Raw genomic sequence first — 16,083 nt, forward strand, 5'->3', positions numbered from 1 at the left:
TGCGTTGCAGGAGCGCGGAGAGTGCGCATATGCAAAGGAGGATAGGCGCGCGCATGGACGCAACATTGTTGGTTCTGAAGGCGACGAGAAATTGATCTAGTATTTGCATGGACTGTAGGTTTAACGCCGGTAGTGTGAAGAGCTGTGGAGAACACCTCTTGGTGCTGTCGCTGTGGAGAACACCGTTAAAAATGAATATATTATAGGTGTGCAGAACACCTGCTCGGACAGACGGTGAATAGAGGTGTTCCAAACACCGACTTATATTATACAATTATTAGAGGTGTGCGCCTTTTAGGTGTTCGGAACACCTATTCTGGAGGCGAAGGTGTTCCAAACACCTCTTAGAGGCGTCAATCCTTCCCACAGTGAACCCCTGGAAGTCTCGCACCGCACAACCTGTGTGCCGCGTGCGCCCACGACCGCCGTACATTTCCCTCGCAGACAGGACGTTCCCGATCAAGGAGGTCACGGGCGATGAGAAGGTGCGGGGGATGATGTATACGTAGGTCACGCTATCGCTCTTGTGAACTTCGCGCGCCTTGCGCCCCGTCAGCGCAGTGCATGCCAATGGTGTGCTAAGTTCATGCTCGAGCATATACATGTATATGCATGTTCAATTAACATTCATAAAAGCGCCTACCGCGTGCGCATTTCCTAGACTATTATGGTCTTTGACGAGCCGGACGTCTCGTAATCTGCTTACGCGCTAGGAACTTTGGACGAAACCAAAGTACACAGTGTAGACGAGATATCCGAGCAGTCCAAAGTACTCATATCAGACAGTCCTAGTAACATACAGAGACTTGCTAGCGCCGCATCGCCCAAGTTAGACGCATGCATATACGAATCAAGTATAGATCATGTCGATGAGCACAGATTGACCACCATGGGAGCGGGTACAGCAGAAAGAGAAAGGCAAATAAATGTATCAGGCCACATCTACTCCTTCTCTTCTAATCTCCTGAATCGCTCCTTCCGACTCGGACTGATCCTCCTCCTGCGGCGGCGCGAATTCCAGGGATCGCAGGTCTTCGTTCTCGTCGTGGAACGAGTGGATTGAGCCGCCGATAACGCCGAGGAATTCCGGGAGGTCAGGCGAGTCTCCCCGCCAGTTGTCGCCACTACCGGTGTTGAGGGAGAGCGAGGATATGGATGCATCCCCTGCCCCTTCGAGCCGCGCGTTCGTCTCGTGGAGGGCGAGCAGGAAGCGGCTATTCAAGATGGAGGAAATACTGTAGGGAAGTTCCGTCGTGAGATTTTGTAATGGTGATGTCCGATATAACGAGGAAGATAGTCTTACGGGTCTACGAAGTACAACACATACGAGGACTGCTCGTTCAGTGGCGGTAGGGCGATCTGCAGCGGGAACTGAAGATTATCATGTGTATACCAATCCGAGTGGGACACTCACGGAAACCAGAACAAGCACCAGATCCACTATATTCGTGGAAGCTAGTACGCTGCCAGTGCATACAAGCTTGTCAGATTACCAGCTGCAGCGCTCATCCGACTCGTCACGAACCAGAAATACACAGCTCCTGTATACCAGCCACGGAGTTGCACATCAATAGGCGACCTGGACGTTTTCAAGTATCGCGTGGAGCCTACCGTTTTCCCACATCACCTGTTCAAGCGAAGGCCGTTTTACAGTACCGGTCCTCAGCTGGAGCGCCACACGTGTTTGGCGCCATGTCACGGCGGCGGCCAGTGAGTCCACGAGAATCAGAGAGCCTCTCGAGGCAACGGTCACTGTCCGAGTAGGTCAACAGCTGCCTCTTGCACAGGAACCATCGTACTCACATCTGGGAGCATTCACGGGTGAGCGTAATGCACATATCACTCCGGGGCATGATTGACGGGAAGAAAGCTCACCCAATGCTGAGGTTCCGGCTGGCTGTGTCGGTCTGAGCGCAGTTCAGCGGCGCAGGAAGATAGACGGGAGGTTTCTGGTATGCCGTGATCTGTGGTTGCACACATGAGCAAGTGCATGGCAGATGAATGACACTAGCAGGGTGCCAACCGCATTGATGATAAACGGCGTCATGCTTAGCACCAGGGCCACCCCGCCCAGGACCCTGTTCTTCCTTGAGAGCGCATAAATTCTCATGGTGGTGAACACTGGTATGTCTCGTCAGCTAGTATGGTCGTTGCGAGTAGCATACGTACTCACTAGCAGGTCCAATAAGATTCAGGATCAGTAGGGCTTCGGCCAGCCACATGAGTGTATTGCAGCTTCCAGCAAGCCCGGCTTCAGAAAGCGCATGCCATGAAGGGCTTAACAGAAAATATCTACCTCTGTAGACGTATAGTTCGTTAGGATTCGAATCTGCACGGAAGGGGCATGAGATTCGGACTCACGGTGACCGATATCGCCGGAATGGTCCCGAGGTTCACGAGAAGATTGAACAGGAACATGTATCTGTTCCACATATACAGGACTCGTGAAACCCAGGACTTTGGTGATCGCCAAATGTACTGATATTCTCTCCCTGAGGTGAGAATGACGTCGTACAGGAGCAGTGCTATCGATCACACTGAGTGAGCACTGTCCAGCGGAAGGAGAGGGAATGTGAAGATGTGTACCCGTGACAACAATGTTGAGCGTGATAACCGTTGTCCTGCACAGTTGTGTGATCGTTAGTAGAACCCTGCAATGGCCTGCATTGAAGTGCGCAGGCTTACAATTCCTGATATGTGGCGATCACTTGTGCCGTGATAGCAGAGCCCGACGATGACATTTTCTTCGCAGTTTGAGTCTAGGTTGCCGAGTCGCAGCGTGGATGAATCCAGACAGGGTTGTCAATCGAGGACGACTGTCGCTTGTTGGAAGGCTTTTAAGCGATGCGCATCCAGCGAACATATATACATTGACACCGAGGCATTATTGATGTTATATGAGATGGTTCTGCATGCCGGCAAGCAGCACCTTCAGTATGACACGCGTGCCGTGATGTGGAAACTATACTGCAGGTGCTTCATTTTCAACAACGCTAGTGGGCACTCGCGAAGTTACGAATATTGGCCCTCATCTGGATTCTACGATGAAGGCGACGTCATCGCCATCGCTCCGCGTCAATAGTACCGGGATTCGGGATCATGTCCCAAACTCACTTGGTACCGCGGCTTCAAGATGATCATGGCCGAGCGCGCCGCCGGTGATGAACGTGTTCATTTTCGCACCTGAGCCACGCGGGGATGTCTCGCGGCCTTGTGGTCAGGAAAGACCCAGAGTTGGCATCTCTGGACGCATCTGGGAGGCTCCTGATCAAGACGATTGAAGGACTTGGAACGGCGGGGTGGAAAGCGAAGCAGGCGCTGATGAGTTTGAGATGCAACATACCACCTATCAAATGCACGACATCGCGAAGCTCCGCCATTGCGTTGAGCCCGGACGTGGTGTTGCGGGGAGGTAACAGTGTGCCTGAGGCCCTAGTCATTGTGCGTCACACAAGATGAGACAGATATTCTCACCATGCATCATGGCATCCCACCAATTACGATACACGCCCTGTGCTGAACGCTGGTCATCCACTTCAATTCCAGTACATGCCCAGGATACGAAGAAATCTGCTTCGTTAACCGCACATCAAATACAAAGGCGTCACTTTGATACCAGCACCGCATGTTTTCCGCCGCCCAACTGCAGCGCGTCACCCTCTTCCACCTGGGCAGCTTTTCCGTTCACCAGGACCTGGCCGGCGAACGGCAATTTGACAGACCCGGTCGTCCCCTCAGGCACATCGATGTTCAGCGCGAACGAACCGTTCTTCAGGGCCCACTTCACCCCGTACCACCCAAGAGGCGTCGTGAAACCGCCCTCGGCAGCGCTGAGCCCGGAGGTGTGCGGTGCGACGGACCACGTCCTGCCTTGCGGCGAGGTGACGGTGAGCCCGAGCACGTAGTATGTCAGCGCGGAGGTGGGCCCGGAGCTCCAGCCGTGCGCGTGGCTGGTGTAGGAGGGGTCGTAATTGTACCCGCGGTAGCTGCGATAACTGCAAGGTCCAGATGTCAACAAACGCAGGGACACGTAGGTTGGGGGACGACGTACGAGAGGGATCCGTTCGCGGTGAAGCCTTCGAGCAGAGTCGACTGCACGCTGAGGTTCGTGTACAGCATGTAGCCCCACTCGCGCTGGAGGAGGTCCATCGCGCGTGCATCATTGCCTGCCGCGAAGTGCGCTTGTAGCTATCAATAGACCGTCAGGTGCGCTGCCTCGGATTGCGCCATACGGACTTGCTCACCTCCAGACCGCTGATGAACGGGGAGATCGTGTCCGGGAGCTCGGGCGCGACCGGCCCCAGCTCGTTCCAGTTTTTCGTCAAGCCCTCGCTGACGGACGCCACCTGCTCCGGCGTAGCAGTGAGGTTGAACAGCACCGCCATCGAGTTCGCGTCCTGGGGGCAGAGCGTGGTCGTGTCGTTGTCGCGGTACAATCCGGCGCTTGGCAGCCAGAACACCTCGTTGAACCGCTGTTTCAGCGCCGTCGCGTTCGCGCTCCAGGCGGACGAGAGCGAAGTTGCGTTCACATGCGAGGCAAGGTCCGCCGCAGTTACCAGCACCTGGAACAGCAGCGCGTTGCCTTCCGAATTGTGGCCGCCACCGCCCAGGCGCGCCCAATCGCGCAGACCGGTCACGTTCATCAGCCCGGACGAGTCAACCTTGCCCTCGAGGAACGCGACCGCTTTCGTATAGTTTGCCCACGCGGTCTGCAGCCAGTCGACATCTCCGGAGTAGAGGTAGTAGTTGTGGGTGCCAATCAATGTCCACGCGTGGTACGTGTCGCTTCCGAGCTGGCTGAGGGGAGGCCCGGACTCGGGCAGTGCGCCGGTGACGGGGTCGATCGCAGCGAACATTGTAGACAGGGCGTTGCGCGTAGGGATCAGGTCGTTGGTAGATACGAACTGCGTAGGAACCGCGATACCCATGTCGCCTTGCAATATGTATCAGTACAGTGTCGGAACGAGAGAAGTCCCTTTCAACATTACCTGGCCAGACGGCTCTGTCGCGCTTAGCTCCGTCGACGATTATCGGGCCCGTGACACCAAGGGTCGCGTTGTTCAGCCAACCTGCAGAGGCGTTAAATGTTGGCAGGGATCCATCAACCACGGAAGGCTCCTACCTGGAGATTGTACGAAAGGCACTTGGCGGCCGGTGTTCAGCGGAACCGTGTTTGTCTGCACAGTGTACGCCCCTGCGTACCAGAGCTTCCAAGGAGTGAGTATTGTAACCGTCATGCAATGCGAACAATCTACCTTCGTCAAGAAATTCTTGTCGTGGAACTCCGGGTCCGAAGCAAAGAAGTAGCCGCTATAGTCGCGCAGATTCGCGAAGTGCGGGGCAAATGAAATGGCGCAGGAGACGTTAGACAGAGTCACCGGTTCATCGGAAGTCGAGACAATCGTTAAGTAACGATACCCTCCTCTCAACATCGCAGCAGGTTGGGTCCAGAAGCCAGTCGGCAAAGGTGCGGGGACGTGAAGAACACCGTCGAAGGACATATTCGCAGAGGGATAGGACGAATCATCTGACGTGAGAGGGCTGATGAACATAGGCGATTCCGTGAACGATAGGGCTATTGATGACCGAGACGTGACCTTGCCGAAGTTGAGGGATACGAGACCTCCAACCTAGAAGTGTTTTGAGCAACATGAACCATCGAGAAACGGCACCTTGGAGGCTTACCTCGACACCGAAGTCAAGAGCTAGCCAGGAGCCGTTCCCGGATAGGGTGGCCGCACCCTTCGTTACTAGAGCGTTCGCATTCCGCACTCCACCATGGGTGACCTTGACCGCGGTGGGATATACCGTTCGGCTTTTCGGGGCGAAGTTGAAAGCGTCCCAGGGCCCAGCAGGTGCGGAGGCCCGGACGGCAACTAGCGCATGCAAACCCAGGAGCAGCCAGAAGAGCATGGTCGAGTTTGATCCCTTGAAGACACCCTATCCAGCCCCTTTATACCTCCAGTCTCGGCGCCATCACGAGGAAAGGTGAACACAGCCGGCGGCCCGCTGTGCAGCGCAACGATGTCTGCTGAACGAGAGTGTGACCTAACGATTCAGATCTTCGGCGAAGCCAATGTGCACGAATCAGAAGCGGGTCAGGAGCAACCCCGAGGTACCCAGAGGTGGGCGGGGGTGCGCAGGGGCAGGCTGGGGTTACGGTAGGCTGCTAGTCGTCGAAAGATGAGACGTCGCATGGCAGATATTCGGCGGATCATGGTGGTCGAGAGTCAACCGGCACACGCGTGTCACCAACGTGCCACGCGCCCACTGTAGCAGCGCCTGCATGAGTCTGTTTGCATCTCTCTCCCATCTTCTCGCCTCGCAGTCGTCATCATACGGCGGCGCATACATACAACTGGCAGGCAGAGCGCACATGAACACTTGAACGAATATACCCATTCATTCCACGATAATGGCAGTGACCGGCTCGGTTTGGCGGCTCCTACTCATCGGTCTGGTATTCCATCTTGTCTACATCGGAACGGTCTTCGACTGCTACTTCACCAGCCCCGTGGTCCATGGCATGCGACAACACTCCATCGAGAGGGCGGAAGCCAAGCGGCTAGTGCTCATCGTAGGTGTGTGCTCAGTAAAGATGTTTAGTTCGCAGCAGAGTAACCAAGTTCCCCAGGTGATGGTCTGCGGGCAGACCTCCTTCTCGCGAAGAATGGCTTTTCCATGATTCCTGACTCTCCTGAAACAATTGCTCCACACTTGAGGTCCATTGTCGAGACGAGGGGCGCGTTTGGCATCTCCCATACACGCGTGCCCACGGAGAGTAGACCCGGCCATGTCGCACTCATTGGTATGTGCATCCACTATCTTGACTGCAACTTGCATGCCGAACTGTAGGATAGGTGGGATGTACGAGGACGTGTCTGCAGTGACGAAGGTACGTGCAGTGCAACAGATATATCATTATCACGCTGTAACGCCCGCCTCCACCAGGGATGGAAGACGAATCCTGTGAATATTTCCTCACTACAAGCTGGGTCATGCTCTGATCAGATGGTCCTAGGTCGACTTTGACTCCGTGTTCAACCAATCTAGTACGACGTATTCATTCGGATCTCCTGACATACTGCCTATGTTTGCGCGCGGTGCAACCCCCGGGAAAGTGAAGATGTGGTGCTATGACGAAGACGAGGAAGACTTCACAAAAGGTCAGTAGCACGCTGCTCCCCTGCTCACCCGGCTTAAGACCCCATGCAGATGCGACGGCCCTGGATCTTTGGGTGCTGGACCACCTAACTGCTCTCTTCCATAATGCCACTATCGATCCACAATTGAACGACCGCCTGAGAGGAGACAAGACCGTCTTCTTTTTGCATCTCCTAGGCTTGGACACGACGGGCCACTCCTACCGACCACATTCGAAGGTTGCATCACCTTTTCGCCGCTGAAGGAGTGCTCGTTGACACGCGCTTCGTACAGGAATACATGGCCAACATCCAAGTCGTCGACGGGATTGTCAACAAGACGGAGGAGCTCTTCCGTGAATTCTACGCAGATCACGAAACCGCGTTCGTATTCACTGCAGACCACGGCATGTCCCAGATTGGGAATCACGGCGACGGCGGTAAGGTCTGCGTCGCTCTCGTCACACGAAAGCCTTCCCTCAACTAAGCTGCTGCACTCAGATCCAGACAACACGCGTACGCCACTGATCGCATGGGGCAAAGGCGTTCGTGGGCCGCTCCCCGACAGCATCCCGTCTTCGCATGATGAGTATTCAAAGCCATGGGGACTGTCGCATCTCGTACGGCGGGATGTTGAGCAGGCCGACGTCGCTGCACTTATGTCTACTCTCATCGGGGTCAACTTGCCGGTCAACTCAGTTGGCGTCCTTCCCGACGTAGACCCGACGAAGCCTGGGTACCTTCTTCCCAGGGAGGGAGAGAAGACGCAAGCTGCAGCGGCTCTCGTCAATGCCAAGGTAAGCAAGCCGCCACTGCAGTAAAACGGCTTGATCTAAGGCCGTTTGCAGGCCATACTTGAGCACTACCGCATAAAGCATGACGAGAAGAGCACGCATTCGCTGTTCTACAAGCAATATCCCTTCTTTGCAGCCGGCGAGGTTTTAGAAAAGGTTCCCGGAGATGCTAAGCTAGCTGTCATCGAGGGGTTGATCCAACAAGGAGACTACTATCAAGCGCGTTTGCATGCAAAGGAGCTCATCGAGCATACGCTAGAAGGTCTGAGGTACTTGCAGACGTAAGTGGTTCCATCTTTTTTCACGAGCTGTGCACCAAGTTCACCGCTTCCTTCAGATACGACCGCCTAATGATCCGTGGCATTGTCATCGCTGCCTACCTCGGCTGGATCGCTTTCGGAGCTGTTTCAATCCTCCTCCCGCCCACAGCATCCCGATCCTGGCGGAGTGCGCTCCCATTCCACCTTCTTACGACGGTAGTACTGGGGGCCTTCTGGGCGCTATTCTCAAAGCAACGATCGCCGTGGTCGTTCTACGTCTACATCGTCTTCCCGTGCTACTTCTGGGACCAGGTTTTAGTGCGCGCAAGTGGTCCGTTACTACACAATATACGGCACGCCCGGATCGGTTCCTTGGCAGGGTATGTGTTGCGTGGTACCCTTGTGGTAGCGGCGTTGCAGAGCATGGTGGTAAGTATGCCCATCGCGATCCGTACCGCACTGTAGGCTGATAATTTGAGCAATCCATAGGCAGGATACACCCATCGATCCATATGGAGCGCCTGGTTTGCTGTCATAGGCGTACTGTGGCCGCTCTTGTCTTGGCCTAGGGAGCTCCTATATAAAGATCGGCAACTACTGTTGAGATGGATGGCAGCCTGCCTTTTCACCGCGGTCTTCCCCTTGCTCAGCGTACACCAGAAGGAGAATTTGCCCATCATGTACGCTTCTTACTTGTCTTCCTTCGTCCCTCAGTAGGTAGCTTGCTGATTCACATTGCCCACCAGATTGTGCAGCTCGCTGCTCATATACGCAATCGGGGTTATAGGGCTGCTCTTTACGCCCTACCCTGACATAGACGATCGCCGCCGCTTTGGGGCTGTGATGTGCGTGCTGGTGCGTCGTCCATCCACCGACGTATCGTAAGCGGTCGTCTTAACGAAACGTTCATGCAGCTGTTTGGGATAGGCTGGAGCCTTTTCTTCACGATATTGATCGTCCGGGACCTGCAAGAGAAATGGCCCGTCCCACGCATGTACCGCTTCTTAGGCTGGTGCACCTTCCGTACGTCTCTCCTTAGCCCTGTATTGGGCGCAAAGCGGGTCACTAACCGCCTTGCAGTGGCTGGGATCGTGACGCCTTTCGTGTATCCCGCCCCGCGGAGCAACCCACACGGCCGCCTGCTGAGCTTCTTCCTCGGGTTCGGGGTGTGCTTCGTGTGGCTCACGATCAGCACCGAGGGCCTCTTCTACATCGCTTACTCGCTCACGCTCGTTCTCTGGGTGGAGGTCGAATCTGCCTTGCGCCCATACACGCTGGCGACAGATGCTCCTGTAACGGCGGCGAAAGCTGTGGAGACGGCCGAGCGCGCAAAGGATGCGAGCACGTACCGCCCGCATGCGGACGACCTGCGTATCGCGGTGTTCTTCCTGTTCTTCGTCCAAGTGGCGTTCTTCGGGACCGGAAAGTGAGTGCGCACCGTCAGAACTAAATCTACCTACCGGCTTACTGATGATTGCTCTTACAGCGTCGCGTCTATCTCGTGAGCGACTTTCGCACCCGCTTCACGCTCACTTTGTGCGTGCTGTGCTGACCTTAGCTGCTCAGATCGTTCTACCTGGAGCCCGTGTACCGCCTCGTACCGATCTTCAGCCCGTTCCTCATGGCCGCCCTTCTCGTACGTCTCCTGCCCTCCCGCTTGTTTTGTTCTTCCCGCTCAAGCGAGCCCCGTCGCGCAGATATTCAAGATCGTCGCGCCGTACATCATCCTCGCCACGGCCTTCTCCATCCTCAACGCGCGGCTCGACCTCCCGCCCTTCAGCCTCGTCCTCGTCGCGCTCACCCTCACCGACAGTAAGTCCCCTCCCCTCCCCCTCTTCCTGCGCTCAAAAACGGAATCGGAATGAGAGCGCTGACACGGACGCGGGCAGTCATGACGATCACGTTCTTCCTGAACGTCACCGACACGGGCTCGTGGCTCGAGATCGGGCAGACGATCAGCTTCTTCTGCATCGGCTCGCTGCTGCTCGTGTGGTCCGCGGGCATCTGTGCGCTCGGCGAGCTGCTCATGGCCGGCCAGCCGCGCGGTGCGTTGGGCGTCGATGGGGCCTCTGACGGCAGGAAGATACGTTAGACTTACCCGGTAGGAGACACGGGTACGGGTCCAGATGTACCCGGAGGTGTGAGGGATGGTGCGGGACACTAGTTACTGGGATGCGAGCGGGGGGCGGTGGTAGAGCGTAAAGACACGTTGCGCATCTATATTATTCTACAACATGTATATGTTGCCACAGTCCGCACCGGTCGACACTGCTCGGAACCGTCGTCTGTCGAAAGCTAACCAACGCCCCAACCAGACCTGCAGTACTCCACTACGGTATCGTCGACCTCCGCCGTGTCCGAACCAGCACTGTTCTCTTCGCTAAGTAAGCTGTCTAAGCAATACGTGCGACACCATCCCCAGCGACGTCGAACACGTCCGATTTTCTTACAACTCCGGTGTGGAACATCACGAGCTCAGGCTCAGATGTACGGAGGCCCGAGCGCTGGGAGTGACGTCATGGGTGAGTAAAGCCCGCACGCGAGCGCCGAGCGCGCGGGAGGGGTGGAGACGCACTTTGGCGGAAGATGTTGAGCGTGAACTCGACGACGAGCAGCAGGACACCGCCCCCGGGCGCGAGCCGGAGCACCTTCGGGACGAAGCCCTTGTACAGCGCTGCGGGGCCCTCTTCGCGGAAGATCGTCACCAGTCTACAACGACGTGTTAGCTGTTTTGACCAGAGATGGGGAAGGGCGGAGAGGCGCGTACGCGGGGTAGGTCCAGTTGTACTTGGGGACGACGCCGGGGACTTTGCTTGATCCCTGGATGCGGGACTTCACGACCTGTGGTATCGAGGAGGCGTCAATTTACGACCTCGGGATAGTGAAAGGGCACTGACGTCGAATCTGCGGACGGATGTAAGACAGTTTTCCCCATGGAGAAGAAAGGGGAGCGGGGGACTTACGGCGTGTTGATCGCGGTACCGACGAGACCACCGACCGTGCCTGCAGTGAGGTCATTCAACAGGCGCGCTTTGTTGGTCTGACGCAAGGGCTCAGAACGTGTGCAGCGCGGAGAGACGGGGAAGCTCGCACCTCAGGCTTAGGGAGCAATGACCGAACTTGGAATATGCAGCCGAAGTATCCGCCGTTCCACCAGAGGTGCCTGGTGAGCGTGTGAGCGCGAGGATCCGGAATAAGAGAGGAAATATCACCCACCTCCACATTGTCGCTTCCATACCGGCGTACAGGCCTAACGAGCCCGGATTAACGCGTGTAGCTAGTTAAGGTGGCCTCCACTCACCAAGCAAACCCTCCTTCCTGACCACCTGTCTTACCACATCCATAGGACCCGCAAATGTGCTCGACTTGTCCTGCAGCCTGATCCCACGGTCAGCGACTTCACGCCACAATGCCATCATTCACGCACTTGATCTTGACAAGCTCGAAAGGCACGACCACAAAGCTCTCGGTCGCACCAGCCGCGCAGCCAGTAGCAATGGCGAGATTTTGCGTCATCTTCTTCTCGCCGGTGAGCGTCATAAAGCGCTTCCCCCAGAAGTCGTTGGCCGCGCTAACTCCACCGTAAACACCGTGTTCGCCCGTCTACGAGCGAGGGAGACGTGTACGCACAACTTCGTGGCACGCTTCGGGGCCTCCATGAGCAGCGGAGGGAGGAGACCGCGGTACAAGCGGCCGAAACTATGGCGCAGACGTTAATATGTTGCAGGCCAGTAGACGAAGGGACCGAGGAGCGCACCCCTCCTCCTTGACGATAGTCTTGAAGCTCCCGACGACGCCTTGCGTAGACTTACCTGTCTCGAGCTGCATGCGAGTCTTCACCTGTTATGCGCGACAACCTGGAGGTATGAAGACGTGCGCGCGCAGCGGAGTGCAAGTAGGAAACTCACGACATCTGCCAATGCGTATTTCCCGTCAATTCACATTCGCGCACCTCTTCGCAGCAAGTGACAGCTCACCGAGAGGGTAGAAGGTCAAAATCTCCGAGATACCAGCAATGGCACCGGCCGCGAAGTTCGCGACGAACGGGAGAGCTGCAGGTACGGGATGAGCCTCGGCGCGCGCATACAGCCAGTGCACGCACGCTTCCTCTCCGCGGGCGGGGTCGACATGGCGGTATGAGCACAAGAAGGTGACGTGTGGGCCGTGCTGGCTGCGGTCGAGGTCGTGTGCACTGTGCGGAGGAGGTCCGAGGAGCAGAGGTCCAACCCCGGGTGCATATGACTCTCGCCCGATCGAGATCGCTCGCAAAAGCGTGATGCTGATGCGCGCCCGGCCCCCCGGCGCGGCCAGCCGAGGAGCAAATTGTGACCGGAGTAACGGTCACATGGGTGCGGCGCGCGCCTCGGGCGCGCGGCAGAGGACAGGCTGAGGTGGAGGGCAGGGCTCGAGGCTGCTCCTGCCATGGTCTACATCTCGTCCTGGCAGGAATACCAAGAGGCGGCGGAGGCCCTCTATGAAAAATCCCCCAACTCCGTGCGTACCGTGCTTCATCCGCGCGCCATGAACCAAGCTGACCAGGGCCCAAATCGCACACGATCGCACACATCTCGGCGAGCAGACCAGGTACTGCGTGAAATGGCGGCAGTCGGCCGATGGCGGGGGCAAACTTGTGCTCAAGATCACGGATAACACGACAGTGAGTCTGTTCGTACCTCTGCTCCACGTACGCGTGTCTGAACCGGGCGGGCAGTGCTTGAAATTCAAGACGCACTCCTCCGTTTTCCTCAACCGCTTTGATGCGCTCAACCTCACGCTTATGCAGAAGATGCAGAACCGACGACCGGCGCAGGCGTCGACTACCCTCACCCCCTCCGCGTCCATCGCATCCCAAATTCCCACCTCCGCCTCCTCCCAGACGGCTGCATCTGAGGCACACTCCACCCCAGCGCCCGGTGGCCCCGCGGGTGGCGGCGTGAAGAAGAAGAAACCGAAGAAGAAAAAGTAGACGGCTGTAGAGCGGGGTGGGAGGACAGAGGAGACGGAGCAGGAGGGCGGCCTCGCACGCAGTCCACGAATCAGGACTGCTTACCACCAGTGTGTCGATTCACCACTAGACTCTTCCAATCCACGTGTTGTACCATCCGCGAATCTGGTTGTGCGAATCTTCGTACACACTTCCTGTTTGTCCTTCCGGGTCGGACTCCGACCCCCTTGTATATGCCGATGTCATGAGAACGCCGCCATTCCGATTCATTGACTTTGGATGTTCTTTATCCGTGTCATGGTCATTCGCTCACAAATTTATCAGGACTCCTGATGGGCTGGTACGCCAGCCTTACGTCCCAATCCACTATGTGTGGAACTACGCAGCTGAACCCACTTCAGTCCTTCACTCCGGGGACTGCCTCTGTATTCGGCAGACACCGAGATATTTAACCAACCCCCGGCAGATGTGCTGAACTGTAAGAGCCTAGTCCTCCGGAACGCATACACCTCGAAGGGCACCCACTTTCTGCATTATACCGGGTATCTGAAGCTTGGCTCGCGGTTCCGAAGCGGACTAACGGCATTTTTGAAGGATGTGGCTGACGCGCGCCGTACGACTAGGGCGGCGTTGATACCAGAGGCGAGCATGACGCTGGCGGTGGGTGGTGAAACACCCGAAGCCAAGGGAGTCTCTCGGAGCACTTTTACATTTCAAGGAGCTCATCGGACAGATACGTCGGGCCCCTACCTGATCATCAAGCCTCAATGTGCCTCCTAGGGGAGGCTGGTATTCATGTGCCACGCCACCTCGCCGATCGGATGTTGCCCCGTGCCTACTCAACGTCAACATGCGACTGGACGCGATCTACCCTGCGACGGGCAGGGCACCGCTCGTTCGCACGCAACGCCAGCCGGCTCAAACTAAAGCTGCTGCCACCAAACGCTCGCTGCTCAAAAGGGGCGATTACAATGACGATCCCTCCACTCGTACTCCCGGGTCTCTCTCTGTTCCCGTCACGCTGGACCCACAGGTTCGAGCATGTCGTCTCAAAACTCCACCCTCAGCGCACAATATATTGTAATATATGAGGAGGCGTAAGTCTGCGCACTTCGATGCAAATCGTTATACTAATGGCCCAACTATACAGGACGGCGATTAGCCTCTGCACCCTTGTAGCCACTGGTACATATCGCCCTGGCGTGCCTTACCTTCCGCTTTTCAACGGAATACTACTCATCTGTTAATGCGCCAGCGTTACTCGTATACGATGTCCTCCTCACCTCAGGGCGGGAATACCAATACGTCTGGCGATCACCTCGGACCTGGTTCTCGCGCGCCCTTTATCTGTGGAACAGATACATGTCCTTGTTTTATTTTCTCCTGGCGCTTGGAACGGTCCCGTCGGTATCGGTATCGGATCTTGTGAGTGTTACTCACGTCCTTAGCATATACAAATTCGAATACATCAAGCATCTGTAGAGGTATCCGCTTTTTTCTTTGAATGCTTTCTATCAGTGCTTGCTGACGTTGGACCCACTGGAAGCTGTGTTGCGCTCGGTTGGCTCTCCTTTGTCGTACAAATTCTGACTCTGGTCGGACCTGCCAGTCAGTATGCCATGTGTTACTCGCCACAGTCAATCCCGCTTAACAGGATATGCCAGTATTCACTACCCTGCGGATATACGCACTCTCACATAAGAACAGGATCGTGGGAGGGGTTGCACTCATGCTGAGCCTGGCACCCTTCGTCATCAACGCGGTCAGTCCCATATGTTCCTTCGTATCATCCTGCGTCCACCAATGGATTCAGCTACAGAGCACCGTGTACCAAGACATCCCCATCAACCTCCCCGCACCGCTGAACTGTCAAAGCCATCGCACGAAGAGCGCTAACTTTTACGTGGGGTGGGGTTTCTTCCTCCACTATATGTACACTGCGCTGACCCATTAGTATGACAGATGTTAGTACGCCTCTTCATGACAACATACAGCCATTAATCTAGGTCGGCAGTGGTTATCGCCTCCAGAAGCTGTATGATCCTCGTGGAGTCGTTAGCCGTCGTGGTCACCTGGCGTCAAACACGTGTGGCGAAACTGAGGACAGGTATGCCGCTACGGCCCTCCCTCGAACAGGTGATGTGGGAAAACGGTATGCTCGACAGGGTATTCTACATGTGTCCAAGTCGCATAATGATCTCATATGTTCGTCCGTTGCACAGGAGCGGCATATTTTTGGTTCGTGCTTTCTTGTTCTGGCACTACACAAGTTCGGATACTGATAAGTTTGTGTGCAGCATCCTCGTGTCTCTAAATGTGGCGGATATGATACTCACGATACTTTCTGTGCGTGCTCGTCCTAGCGTCGCGTAGACAAACTGACCTTCGACTTGCTATATAGATCACAATACAACCGGGCGCGGAGGCTTACATCGCTGGGTTTATTGACCCGTAGGGCCGTCTCCCTGGTCGCATCCAGCGCCACGTTGCTGATGCTTACGATGCACGTCCTGCGCAGCATCTCCTCCATTTTGAACAGCCGCTTCCTGCTCCACCTCCACGAGACTAACGCGCGGCTGGAGGGGGCCGACGCATCGATGACCTCCTACTCTCTTCGCATCGACAGCGGCGGCGACCCGAGGACAGGATCACCCGAGCTCCCGCCGTTCCTAGGCATAATCGGGGGTCCTATCCACTCATTTCCCCCCGATGACCAGGCATCGCTCGACTTCGCACCGCAGTCACGCGAGGAGCCCATACCAGACCCTGAAGCGGCACTGGGGAGTAGCGGGGCCGGTGAACAACCAGCGTGACATGCTCATCCCTCTCTCCCTTTTCGTCCGCTCCGAGTCGCCACTGCTTGGAAGTCGCTTTCTTGGGATTACGACTCGATTTGTATATTTCCATCGAATAGAGATGTTAGTCGTTCATGAGACATAACA

General features: G+C 56.2%; 6 protein-coding genes across 6 annotated transcripts; 3 read left to right on the forward strand and 3 right to left on the reverse strand.

Annotated features, from left to right (window-relative positions):
- Window positions 1-931: 931 nt before the first annotated feature.
- Window positions 932-2,222, reverse strand: TRAVEDRAFT_49632 (uncharacterized protein; the record flags this gene model as incomplete). Its single annotated transcript, XM_008042115.1, has 4 exons — window positions 932-1,235; window positions 1,876-1,964; window positions 2,024-2,121; window positions 2,174-2,222. 4 exons carry the CDS (start codon window positions 2,220-2,222, stop codon window positions 932-934), a joined length of 540 nt encoding a protein of 179 aa, XP_008040306.1.
- A 1,310-nt stretch (window positions 2,223-3,532) lies between these two features.
- Window positions 3,533-6,048, reverse strand: TRAVEDRAFT_151427 (Six-hairpin glycosidase). The gene is made up of 7 exons (XM_008042501.1): window positions 5,686-6,048; window positions 5,256-5,630; window positions 5,123-5,207; window positions 4,989-5,069; window positions 4,245-4,933; window positions 4,052-4,188; window positions 3,533-3,995 (listed from the first exon to the last, which is right to left on the reverse strand). The coding sequence occupies exons 1-7, from the start codon at window positions 5,911-5,913 to the stop codon at window positions 3,605-3,607; spliced, it is 1,986 nt and encodes a 661-aa protein (XP_008040692.1). The 5' UTR covers window positions 5,914-6,048; the 3' UTR covers window positions 3,533-3,604.
- A 367-nt stretch (window positions 6,049-6,415) lies between these two features.
- On the forward strand, window positions 6,416-10,288 carry TRAVEDRAFT_127432 (PigN-domain-containing protein; the record flags this gene model as incomplete). The annotated part of the gene is made up of 19 exons (XM_008042502.1): window positions 6,416-6,581; window positions 6,635-6,808; window positions 6,861-6,895; window positions 6,952-6,969; window positions 7,022-7,166; window positions 7,216-7,382; window positions 7,438-7,582; window positions 7,644-7,939; window positions 7,991-8,217; window positions 8,274-8,625; window positions 8,686-8,876; window positions 8,943-9,055; window positions 9,124-9,219; window positions 9,277-9,488; window positions 9,531-9,622; window positions 9,683-9,697; window positions 9,763-9,832; window positions 9,894-10,008; window positions 10,086-10,288. The coding sequence occupies 19 exons, from the start codon at window positions 6,416-6,418 to the stop codon at window positions 10,286-10,288; spliced, it is 2,832 nt and encodes a 943-aa protein (XP_008040693.1).
- A 389-nt stretch (window positions 10,289-10,677) lies between these two features.
- TRAVEDRAFT_38598 (mitochondrial carrier) lies at window positions 10,678-12,326 on the reverse strand (the record flags this gene model as incomplete). Its single annotated transcript, XM_008041942.1, has 12 exons — window positions 10,678-10,700; window positions 10,772-10,905; window positions 10,964-11,037; window positions 11,290-11,359; window positions 11,413-11,446; window positions 11,498-11,574; window positions 11,624-11,767; window positions 11,827-11,895; window positions 11,954-12,036; window positions 12,105-12,109; window positions 12,174-12,248; window positions 12,299-12,326. The coding sequence occupies 12 exons, from the start codon at window positions 12,324-12,326 to the stop codon at window positions 10,678-10,680; spliced, it is 816 nt and encodes a 271-aa protein (XP_008040133.1).
- Window positions 12,327-12,618: 292 nt separating this feature from the next.
- TRAVEDRAFT_170793 (signal recognition particle SRP9/SRP14 subunit) lies at window positions 12,619-13,302 on the forward strand (the record flags this gene model as incomplete). Its single annotated transcript, XM_008042503.1, has 3 exons — window positions 12,619-12,690; window positions 12,776-12,853; window positions 12,908-13,302. 3 exons carry the CDS (start codon window positions 12,619-12,621, stop codon window positions 13,160-13,162), a joined length of 405 nt encoding a protein of 134 aa, XP_008040694.1. The 3' UTR covers window positions 13,163-13,302.
- Window positions 13,303-15,250: 1,948 nt separating this feature from the next.
- On the forward strand, window positions 15,251-15,954 carry TRAVEDRAFT_49637 (uncharacterized protein; the record flags this gene model as incomplete). The annotated part of the gene is made up of 5 exons (XM_008042116.1): window positions 15,251-15,293; window positions 15,364-15,379; window positions 15,439-15,487; window positions 15,543-15,592; window positions 15,660-15,954. 5 exons carry the CDS (start codon window positions 15,251-15,253, stop codon window positions 15,952-15,954), a joined length of 453 nt encoding a protein of 150 aa, XP_008040307.1.
- Window positions 15,955-16,083: the final 129 nt, after the last annotated feature.

Source organism: Trametes versicolor (genome assembly GCF_000271585.1).
Source record: "Trametes versicolor FP-101664 SS1 unplaced genomic scaffold TRAVEscaffold_8, whole genome shotgun sequence".
Lineage (NCBI taxonomy): Eukaryota > Fungi > Basidiomycota > Agaricomycetes > Polyporales > Polyporaceae > Trametes > Trametes versicolor.

Coding starts and splice junctions, on each gene's coding strand:
- TRAVEDRAFT_151427 (XM_008042501.1), bottom strand. CDS start 5,913: ATGCTCTTCTGGCTGCTCCTGGGTTTGCATGCGCTAGTTGCCGTCCGG. Junction 5,208..5,255: donor ACAAGAATTTCTTGACGAAG/GTAGATTGTTCG, acceptor ACTCCTTGGAAG/CTCTGGTACGCAGGGGCGTA. Junction 5,070..5,122: donor GCCTTTCGTACAATCTCCAG/GTAGGAGCCTTC, acceptor ACGCCTCTGCAG/GTTGGCTGAACAACGCGACC.